This window comes from Vitis riparia, chromosome 10 (genome assembly GCF_004353265.1).
Source record: "Vitis riparia cultivar Riparia Gloire de Montpellier isolate 1030 chromosome 10, EGFV_Vit.rip_1.0, whole genome shotgun sequence".
Classification (NCBI taxonomy): Eukaryota; Viridiplantae; Streptophyta; class Magnoliopsida; order Vitales; family Vitaceae; genus Vitis; species Vitis riparia.
In genome coordinates, this window is record NC_048440.1 from 11906834 (window position 1) to 11918395 (window position 11562).

Sequence of the window (11562 nt, forward strand, 5' to 3'; positions counted from 1 at the left end):
AAAAGTGCATATTATTTTCACCAATAAGCTCTTTCTAATTAACTGTTCATTAGGAATTCTTCCCCAACACATTAAAATGCCAACTTTCAAATGTTATATAAAAACTGTAAGAGTTATGTCCATGTAGATCCAACTCCACTAAACCTTTGTATTATTTTCACATAAGAAGGAAGGCTCTCTTATATCCGTAAAATAAATGGTAAAAACAAACATTTAATTGATGTAGGTTCATTTTCAATGTTTTCAGAACTGGACCAGTCATTGAGCCGGAAAAGTAACTGGTTCACGATTCACTGGTCGGACCAGCGGTTGAACCGATGACGTCATAAATATATAATTTATAAACTATTAAAATTAAAAATAATTACAAAAATAAAAATAATAATTTATATATTATTTAAAAATTAAAAATTTATTTGAAAATCAGAAAATTAGTTTCAAATAGAAATTTAAATTAAAATCATAATTTTAATTTAAAATTTGAAAATTTAAAATTTATTTTTAAATCAAAAACTTATTTTAAAATCATAAATTTATTTAAAATTGTAATGTTTTCATTAATTTAAATTAAAATCATAAGTTTTAGGGGGGGAGGGTTCTGCCAGTAGAGAAGTGATGTCCGACCGACCAATGGCCGGCAATAGCAGCTCGGTGTTAGCGACAATGGAAGGTAGCAGCTAGGGCAGCCGCACGGGGTGGGGGGTGTGGAGGGGTGTGTTGCTAGAAGGAAAATGAGCTTTTGTACTCATCAAAATGACGTCGTTTTGATGTTGGGGGAAAAAAAAAAGAAAAAAATTAGTTGAACCGCACGGTTCAAAGGGAACCAGCTGGTTTGTCGGTTCAACCAATCTGATTCCGGTTCGACCACTTTCTGGCCCAATCCACCAAACCTGACCTGAACCGTGACCGGCCGACGGTCCGACCAGTCCGGTCTGGTTTTTAAAACCATATCCATTTCAGAATTGAATTAGTTTTCCAATGACATGTGTACTGAAAAAAATAACTGATTGGGGAAATCAATCAATGTTTTGGATTTTGTGTGAGATCACCACATTGAGCCACAATCTTAGAGCCTTACAATTTATAAAGCACACCTTTAGAAGCATACAGATGCAGGAGGAGATATTTAATATCTCACAATAATCAAAATAGTGTTTTCTATTAAAGAGGAAACTGATAGTTGTATTCTTTCATTTTCTTTCTTACTTCTGAAAAGTCATTCATGTATAATGTGAAGTTTAGTTGTTTCTATTATATCCAAGCTTGAAAGTAAAACACAATCAGCCTGAATCTAAGTAAGGTGTTAAAATTATATTTTCTTGGTGATTCAGTTATGTGAGAAGCATTTGTTTGTAGTTTTGATTCCAAAGTAGCTGGCAAATCCTGTAGCAACAGACTTTACTTTTTGTTTTATTCAAATTAACAAATTACTTGCCTAACCAGTTTAACATCTCATCATTCAGAAGAATTGTTCGAGGTTTTGCACAGAATGAAAAATCAATAACCATCATTCAAAGAATCTTACAATTGATAAATGATTTAGAAATCTTACGAAATGCTTTTGGAAAGTTGAAATTTAATTGGAAAGCATCTGAAAGTGTTTTCGAGGGAAAATGTGTCATAAATCAGAAATTGCCTAAAAGAGAATCAGCAATCAGGAAAAAAAAACCCTTTCCAGAAATGCATGCAAGTGGTTATTGTTCCTTAACACAAGGAAACGAACAATTGAAGATAAAATTAACATCCAAAGGCAAGAGAAATTAAGGGTCATGAACTTGTTACCTTGAAGAAGCCTCCCCGCCAGAACCTACAGAACCCATGAAAAAAACAATGCTTAAAATGACATGGGAAAAACAATGGTATTACATATGACAGAAATCTAATTGGAAGATTTAGAACAAATAGAAACAAATTAAGGAAAGCCTATAAAGGACTTTTTTCAGTCATACCTTCCTCCAAGACTACAATTTAATGCTCTTAGAAGTCTTGGCTTGGATCTTTGAGATTCTTCAATCCAACATTTCTGGAACCTGGAGAAGTCAAAACTATAATATGTGTTCCATAGCAGCAATACAATCATGCAAAAGAAACTGGAAATGAAGCAGCATAATGAACCTTCTGCTAAGTGTTTCAGTCTGATCCCATGTATCTAGCTTCCAAATATCCTTTTCAGTGATGGGTTTTTTATAGCCTTGCTGCATGAGCGGAGTCATCCACCCAAAATATATCCCTACCAGAGGGGAAGTACATTGAAACATCAGTTAGCAGTCAAGGAAAAAATATATTGTTGATAGGTTTTTTCAGTCTGATCTGCATGGTAGCAAAACTTGGGACTCCATAGAAGAACTTATGGTTGACTGAGATGCCTATCAAAGACTAGTGGGAAAGTTGATTTACTTATCATACACAAGACTTGACATTGCCTATGCAGTAAGTGTTGTGAGTTAGTTTATGCACAATTCTTACAAACCTCACTTGGAAGCAATATATGGCATCATTTGTTATAAGGAACATCTAGTATGGAAATTGTGTTTAAGAGAAATCCCTCTAAAAGCCTATACAGATGCAGATTGGGTTGGATCTGTTGTGGATAGGAGATTTACCACAGGATATTGTATATTTGTTGCATGAAACCTGATTACATGGAGGAGTAAAAAGCAATCAATTATAGCAAGATCAAGTGCATAGGTAGAATTTCAAGCTATGACTAAGAATTTGTGGCCATTATGAATCAAAGTTGTTCTATCCAACCTGAAGATTAATGTCAAGAGTCCTAGGAAGTTATACTATGAAAACAAGGTGGCAATAAGTATTGCTCATAATCCTGTTCAACATGACAGCACCACATGTGGAGATTGATAAACATTTTATCATAAAGAAGTTAAGACATTGGAATGATTTGCACTCATGTCACTTCCTCAAATTAGTTGGCAGACATGCTAATTAAAGGATTGCTACTCCATTTCATCAAATCCTAGACCAGGTAGGAATGTAGATTATTTTAGCACCATCTTGAGGGGTGGTGTTGATAGATTTGAAGAAATCAAAGGAAATTCACAATTGACTCCTTAATTCTCAGATATCCTGAAGATGTGGAATTATGTTGTCCATTTTCTAGAGTGCAACTATTTTAGAGTGTAAACTATTTACTGATATGTAAAGATTCTTGAAATGAATTTGCGTTATTTTTTCCTTTTCTAGAAGCATACTTCAACCTAGGTTTTTGTAAAAATTTAATAGCTTGTAATCCTATTGTAAGAAAAATACAATTCAATTTTGTCTGAACTGTTTCATATATTAATCCTTAGAAATCTGTAAGAATGGTGTTGCAAGTCATAGTATAAGTTGTGAAATTTAGGGGGGGAACCTCTAGTATCTCACCTAGAAATCTCTGGCTCCCCCAATGGAGAGGAACACATGAAAAAGCCTATTGTGATGACTATACCACCAGGTCAGTAAATTCTTTTTCTCTTAATAACCAATTAAAGCATGAGAGTAATAAACTTCTGAAAATATTTCACTTGTAAAAGATAGATCAAATAATCATAAATACAACAATACACATGGTGAACAAGTGATGGTTTGACTACAAAAGGCCATTCTTAGTCTAGCTAACACATAGTTTAGATTCTCATTTTGACAACCATAACTTAAGTCGTTTCAAAATTTGATAAGAATTACTTACTAGAAAACATGTTTGCGTGCTTCTCAGGACAAATTTGGTCTCCTCCAGGAAGCACTTCATATTTGGTGTTTTCCAGAGAATCACTTCGCATCGGGGTGTAACCCACATAAGGATTTAAATTAGGAACATACACGAGAAGGCAAATTCCAAACAGAACCTACATCAGAACAACAGCCACATACCAAATGTAATTTACATGCTTTTGGATGATTTGAAGATAATCTTATAAAGAAAAAGAAGACGTGAAAATAAAATAAAAGTTTTAAATCTAATCAGAGTCTTGATTTTCACATGGCTCTGTTCCTTTAAAATATGGCCATTGCAGTTTGAATCAGCCAACAAAATATGAAGATGCCTGATTATGTTAGGTCAAAACAAGAGATAACAATGGCCTGCCTTGTATAAAACTGGGAGCAAATCAAGCCCAGAGGACTGTCAGACATTTCTGGCAAGGCATAGATCTACAAAATAACTTGGGTTCTAGACCAAGAATATGACAATTGATGTCCCATCCCATATCCTATGAATCAAAGATACAAATATTTCATTCTCTGACACAGCAAACTTAGAAGCCTGATTTTCACACGATGTCTCAATATGTATCAACTTGGCAAGAGAAACTATTCTGTGGCTCGTTGCATAGGCATTAACATTTCTGATTCAATCTATAATTTAATGATGAAAATTTAATTTGATATAGGCTTATGTTGATATTTTACATTGAATTATGCTACTTTTTTATATATAAAAAATTAATCTAAGTCCAAGGCAAGGTTATTTCAGCCTATTGGAGCAGATTCCCACCATAGTTCAGAACATGTAAAAGTTATAACATCGTAACATAGTCCAATGGAAGACAAACATAATGGAACCCATAACATTTACATTGTATCAATTTTGGTGCAACGAACCTGGCAGAAGACTGAGCTGATTGGCAGATAGAGTACAGATCTGAACAAGTAAATAAAATTATAAGTATATATTTTGATCAGAGACAAGGTATACTTCATTAATTAATAATTAAAAGAGTACAATGAGGTATCCTTATGGGAAAATGACAAGAAAAAATTATAGTAAAAAACCAATCAATTGTGAGTACATATTCCCCATCCAAATTTATAAACAGGTAATTACTCAAGTTTACAACTCTCAAGGGCTGGATGAGTTTCTAAGTTTAGAAACCGTGTAGATCATTAATTATTCCATCCAATTGAAAATCAATAGAGGTGCCTAAGTGGACTAAACCAGATTAAGGTATCTTCTGTACCCTTTAGTTGGAGCTAGGACAGAGATTGTTTTTTTGTCAATGAGGTAGCATGGGTAGCCCCAAAAGGCAGAGCAAACTTGACAGCAATCACCCTTTGGGGGTTCTGAAGGAGAGCCCCAAAGGAAGAGAATTGTAGTCTAAAGCCATTCTAGTTTTTGTTCAAGTGATTTAGCTACAGAGAAATGCTAGAATTTATTAGGACAGGAGAAATGCTATTTTATGATTTATAGAATGGTATATGCTACACATGGAGAAGAAAACCATGAATACAGAAATAATTATGGGAATAAACAAACAAAGAGATTCAAACTAGAGACATGTAGTAAACCAGAACTCAAGTACCATATAGCTACCAATTTAATGAAAAAGTTTAATGGACCAATGATGTATATCAAGCTGACAGCTCAATCTCAACTTGAACCAATGTTCTTTGGATAAGGTCTCTTAGGCAACAATGGCTAAGAGAGGGCCTTGGAGATGTGCTCATCGGCCTCAAACAATACCAAACCTTTCTAAAGTCTTGGGATGCGCATCTTCGAGATCTAGAGTGACAACTCAAGAAGCTGATAACCTTGCCAAAAGAGGAGAGTCATCCCACCTGTGCTTTGTGGTGATTATCTTCCCTACATGACCTTTTTGGGTTATATTGTAAAGGGCTTTTGGGCTCTTTAAACTTTCTCTTGGTATCTATTATTTATCCATTCTATTTAGTTAGTATTGGGTGGGAGTATTGCCCATCCTTGTATATAAACTTCCTGTATTTGCATTGCATCTTTATTTTCTGATCAGTAAGATGCAGTTAGCACTACTTAAAAAACAAGGTCTTGAAGAGGTTCGTGCAGGAAAGAATAGATTGAACTACTCGAAGGAATTTTCCATATTTGCTCCTTGCCAACATTCTTTAATGATAGTAAGAGATATGTCCATCTTGAAAACAACAGGATGTCAACAAATATTATATCCATGGGAGATAATGGAACCAAACTGCGAGCATATTAAGTTAAAAAACACTCAGCTTCATGGATATGCAACTCAAATACAGAAAAGGATTAAGCAGAAAAGAATAAACTGAACCACTCAATGTATCCATCATATTTGCTTAGTGACAGCATTCTATAGCAACATGTCAACAATTATTTTTTACTATAGGCACAAATAAACCAGACTTCAGTCATATTTCAGTTATAAGCTAGGAAACACTCGACATTCCAATCTGATGATGTGTACACCCACTGTTTTCTATGTTCTTGTACTAAGTACCATTACTATAACTTATAAGCTAGGAAACACTCAACATTCCAATCTTAAGAACTTCAAAAGGAAAGAAAAAAAAAGACAGTAAAAATATTAAACAACCATAGCTAACATGTATTGCTTTAGCTAACTTGCATTTGTAAGAAGTTAAGAACGAGAATACTGCCTTAAAGCAGGCAAAACATTTTAAGCTAATGAAGTATTAAATGGATAAGAATGAAAGAAACTCACCTACTGTAGGAATCCTTCAGAGAAAGAATGAGATTGAGCATCACAGCATCCCCTACCAAGAGATAAATGACACCAAATCGGACATACCATCGAAACTGCCGAATGTAAATTTTAGTCTCAACACCAATCATAACCAGCATGGAGCACCAAGTAGCAGCTTCAATGATCAAAGAAACTATCTGCAAGAGAAATTATAAAATGCTTTTGCCCATTATAATTTAGTTTAGCTTTACTATAAAAGTGTAACAATACAATTTCAACATGTCCAAAACAAGAACAGAGAATTTCATAAAAACCATTTCGTTTGAGGATTGCAAAACAGAGACACAGTTTTCTGATCAGATTTAAATAGATAGTTCCCAAATGTTTGTGAATAAATCTCTCAGAAAACTGAAAACTCTGAGGTATTAGCATTCAGTTGCATTGAGAGAATTTAAAATACATGGCTTATGAACACAACTGCTAGCACTCAGATAGCAACTACTGTTGTTCCATAAAATGCCAAGAGATGGGAGAAAGAGAGGAGAGATCAGCTCATCATCAATTGAGATATGTGAAATCTTTTGTTCCCCCTCTATCTGTCTATCTCTCTATATATAGATATATCTGGCAGGCAGAAATGGGGGAAACAAGAAGAAATGCATTAAAATTAGCCCCTCAGAATGAGAGAATAGAATGAATATTAAAAAAAAGAGCTTCTTGTGCTGAAGATCATCTCTTTGAAATCCATATATTAGACTTTATATTACATTTTTTTATTAGAAACAGACTAAAATTGATATGAACTGTTAAGTACAAACGAAAGACAAGAAATCCTTCCACAATATATATAAACTAATCAAAAGGGAGGAAAAACTTCTTGAAACAAATAAGAAGGTTGTTTTACATATCAAGAATTTAACATGAACATGTATAAGTTAGGGAAACTCTAAACCCCTCAAGAGGGTAAAAAGATCTCTACAATAGAAGCCTGTTGCTTGGTTCATTGTTTCGCTAACTGATCGGGTCATTATTATCTCACTAAGCTTTTTTTGTTAACTTTTCTAATAAGATGTATTTAACTAATTTTGTTCTTCTTTTATGCATCTTTTTTATAGGCAAATAAAAATATATTAACAGTGCATAAAAAAAAAGGGCACCAAAGTTCTTTTATGCAATATATATTGCATTTATACTGGGAAATGCTTCTATTCACTCAACAAGATTACTTTGTTTATGTAGTTGAGAAAACAATTCCATGAGAAATCATTTTTCTTTCTTTTTCCAAGATATGTGATCTTTCAGCATCTCCATGTACCTTGCTAATATCTCTAGAAACTTCTTTTACCTGTTCACAATTCTAAGGCATGCCAATGTGGTCTACATGACACATCCAACCCAACTTGCTTCCAAGACGGATAGGCAGGTCAAATCTTATACAGTTTTCTTTCGAGATTCATAGAATCAACCTCCTCTTCATTTCTACACTATTAACCAATGACTAAAGCATCATTACAGAATATGAATAGTAGAAGTAGTGGAAGCAGCAGTGACAGTGGTAACAACAAGAACAATAGTAAAAAGACAAGTAGAAAGGCTATTTGCAGTACACACCGGGCTGAGATGAAGGGATATTAGTGGGTTGGCAAGCCAAGCATTTAGCACCAATTGCAATAGCAACTGTGGTCCTTTTTTTTATAGCTTACAATCATATTAAAGTCCTTGCTTCTAGAATTGAGAACATGAAGATGAAACTGTTAAAGTTTTCCAATACCAATACAAGTGCCACTATAAGATAAGTGGTAGTTCATCAAATTCAATCAATTTAAGAAGTTACAAATTTCAATCTAAATTAATATCCATGTAAATCATTTGGTGGGCACAAGATAGTGACCACAATCTGCTTAATCCTCTAAAAGAACCAATTTAAGGAGCATTGTTTGGAAAGAGAGTAAAGGACTTAAACCTCGATATGACAAAGATATTGAGAGTTAAAACACATGGAGACATTTTCTTCGTATCAATGTGAATTTGGAAATTAGAACAACCAATTGATAAAAATATAAAATTTTAAATGAGTTTGGAAGTAATAATACAGACAGTAATGCATCAATTTGAAGTTAATGTCACATATAATGTGTTTATGACATGTAGGTGGTCATTATGAAGAATAGACGGAGAAAAAAATTTCTATAGAACATTGGGTGAGTATTGTAAGACATTGAAATAAGCTGTAAATGACAATGAAGTGAAGAAAATGCAGAAACAGAACAATTTCTAGTCAGCACCCAACATACCATTCAACCTTTTGAGTGATAGAAGTGAGTTGCAGAATTGACGGAAGCAATCACATTTGAGCAAGAAGGGAAGAAATACAATTGGGTGGTTTTAAGAATCTACCAAGACATCACCAATATATCATTGACATCATGGAGGAAATTTAAGGGCAATACAAGAACTCTCAATTTCTAAATATTTAAAACCAAAATGCTCAAAAAGTTGATTTTCAGGCCAAAAAAATGCAAAAACTAAGCTAACGAACCGATTTCTCTCAGTACTCTCCAAATCAATTTTGTAAGCTTTGGGTCCATGCTCCAATATGCAAGTGTTCTCTATGTGGATGTTTCTCTACTTAGCTCAAAAACTTATTTGAATTTTGTTCTCTGTGCTTAAGAAGGAATTTTTTGTAGATCAATCATTTGAAAAGCAAAGACTCCATAATATAAGAAATCAGGTTCAACAAACACTTGTCATAGAGACCTTACATAACTTTTGGATCATTCAAACATTTTGGCAAACATTTTCCATCTAATCACATATTACATTTTGAAAAAATAATTGGTGCATCTTTAGCATGGATATTTATGATTTATCTTTATGCAAATGAAATTACAAACAGATGATATAGGATCCAGTGAAAACTAATAAGGATAGATAAGCCTAACAATTATTTTGGCAAAATAAATTAGATGCACACATTAAAACCATTTTTGAGTGATAAGTCAAAGCTAAATGCCATCATGTTTGAATTACATACTTCTTAAAGCATGCTAGATTTGGAGACAAGTTCAGTCTCTGTAATGCAGGTTGAAAACAACATAAACCATGAAAACACTAGGAAAGGAAAACACACCTCATACGGAGCGAGCCCAGTCTGTTCATCCAAATCAAAAATCGAAACACCCATCACCAACCTGAATAAAGGTTCTGCAGTACAATAACATGCCAACAGTCCCAACATATAATTGTAGTAATTCGACTGCAAGCAGAACCTCTGGACTTTGAAATCCATCTTAATCAGCCATATTCGGTAACAGCACAGACCCAAAAGAACCAAATGAGATATGCAAACCACAATGGAGTCAACTGCACAGGGTGTGTAAGGCCCAAAAGCACTTTCTGCTGCTTTTGCCCAAACCCCATTTGCCACCGGTTGACAATACCAAACCAAAGGCTCAAAAGCCATCTCCAGTCACTACCCTTCAAATGTTAAGCACTAAAAGACACATTAAATGCTCATTATTTTCTTCCTCTTTTTTTATCTTTTTTTTTTTATTTTTTAATTACTTTTGACCAATAAATTGTTGTGTGTTGGATAAAGTTCTACACTCGATCAGTCTTTCCCTCACTCAATCACTACACACTGCCTGATTTCCCACTTAAAGCACTTCCTGCAATAAGAACAAACCATTCTCAAGCTTAAAAAGATTCAAATATACAAAGAGAAAACAAAAAACTTAAGACAAAATTGAAACTAAGATTATAGAATTGAACTACACCTGCAGCCAGAACAACAGAAACAAAGCATAAATTTTCCAAGCAATGAACAAACAGGGGAGAAAGAATGAAGAAAATTCACTCAACCCTCCGTTTCGCGGCTGGGAAAATAGAGAAAAAGAAAAGAAAAGAACAGAAAAGAAAATCACAATCGAACTTCGGTACAAATTCTTCTATTCTTGTAAGATTCCAGGGAACAAAAATCAACCCAACTAGGCCAAGTGGCCGTTACACTCAATACAGTGGCAGTTTCAGCTATTTGGGTTCCCAAACACTTAAAAGAATCCATGACTTGCCCCTTTATCTAATTTCTTTCTCTTTGTCCACATTTTCCCAGCAACCAAACAGAGCGACAAGAAGAACAAGAAGCGTAAGAGATCAGTACCTTTGCTAGTGGGAGAGGCGATCCCAATTTTCACAATGCAATACTACATGCAATACCCCATATATATATAGGACCAAGAAAAGCTTAAAAGTTAAAACGAGTGACCATGCATATACCATGCCAATAATTACATACAAAAAAAAGGAAACAAAAAAGAGTGGCCTGTGATCACACTATCCTATTTATCATCAGCACCCTTCAAAGAAATTATTCCCTCATTAGTCAACCCTTCAGTTTTCGTCTAATTTCCAATAATAATAATTATAAGTTTACTTAAATTTCAAATCATTATTCAAATTTATTTATTTGTTTTATCAGATTAATATGACATAGACTTAATTTTAAAAAATAAAAAAATAAAAAGAGAGTTGGGGTGATGAGTAGAATTGCAAGCGTCATGGGTGACGAAGGGGGAGACCCCTACGTCCAAGGAATAAGAACAGGACATGAAAGAAAAGAAGAGAGAGAAAGCAATGGAAGAAAACGAACAATATCCACTGGTATATTTGGATTCTTCTGCGGCCTTGACTGGGCATGTGAGAGTTGGTGTGGGTTTAATAATAGACAAATGGGCGGAGCTGGTTATTATTATTATTTGCAATTCAAAGTTTCGTACATCACGGCTGTCTGTGCACCACTCATTGTTAGATTCTCTCGTCCACCACACTTGCTCTCTCGTCACTCCTTGGGTCATCATTCTAACCAAAGCCCCAGTTTTATTGGATGTTTTTTAATAGTACGATAATTTAAAAAAGTTATACTTAAATTATTATAGTAGAAGAAGTTATTACAAATATATGGTAGTTTTTGCCACCTAGGAAAGAGGATTTGCCATTTAGGAGAGAGGAGAGAGATTCAGCGGATAATTTTTTTTTTAAACAAAGGGAAATCGTCTTTTCAAAAGACAAGTTCCATGAAAAAAAAAATAGTATTTAAAAAAATTCCCCATTTACAAGGGAACTCGTCTCTTGAAGAGACGAGTTC

The 11562-nt window shown here is 34.2% G+C and overlaps 1 protein-coding gene across 2 annotated transcripts in view; it reads right to left on the reverse strand.

Moving 5' to 3' along the window:
* LOC117922918 (ABC transporter C family member 12-like) overlaps window positions 1-10736 on the reverse strand; it is a 59219-nt gene extending 48483 nt beyond the window's left edge. The window contains exons 1-8 of one of the 2 annotated variants that reach the window (XM_034841140.1): window positions 10579-10736; window positions 9550-10087; window positions 6438-6616; window positions 4597-4636; window positions 3686-3842; window positions 2116-2230; window positions 1950-2030; window positions 1783-1807 (exon numbers count right to left, since the gene is read on the reverse strand). In XM_034841140.1, coding sequence (XP_034697031.1) covers window positions 1783-1807; window positions 1950-2030; window positions 2116-2230; window positions 3686-3842; window positions 4597-4636; window positions 6438-6616; window positions 9550-9882 — 930 coding nt within the window. In that variant the 5' untranslated portion in view covers window positions 9883-10087; window positions 10579-10736. Of the gene's footprint in view, window positions 1-1782; window positions 1808-1949; window positions 2031-2115; window positions 2231-3685; window positions 3843-4596; window positions 4637-6437; window positions 6617-9549; window positions 10088-10195; window positions 10555-10578 lie in introns of those variants that run through there. The other variant, XM_034841141.1, reaches the window with a different exon arrangement.
* Window positions 10737-11562: the final 826 nt, after the last annotated feature.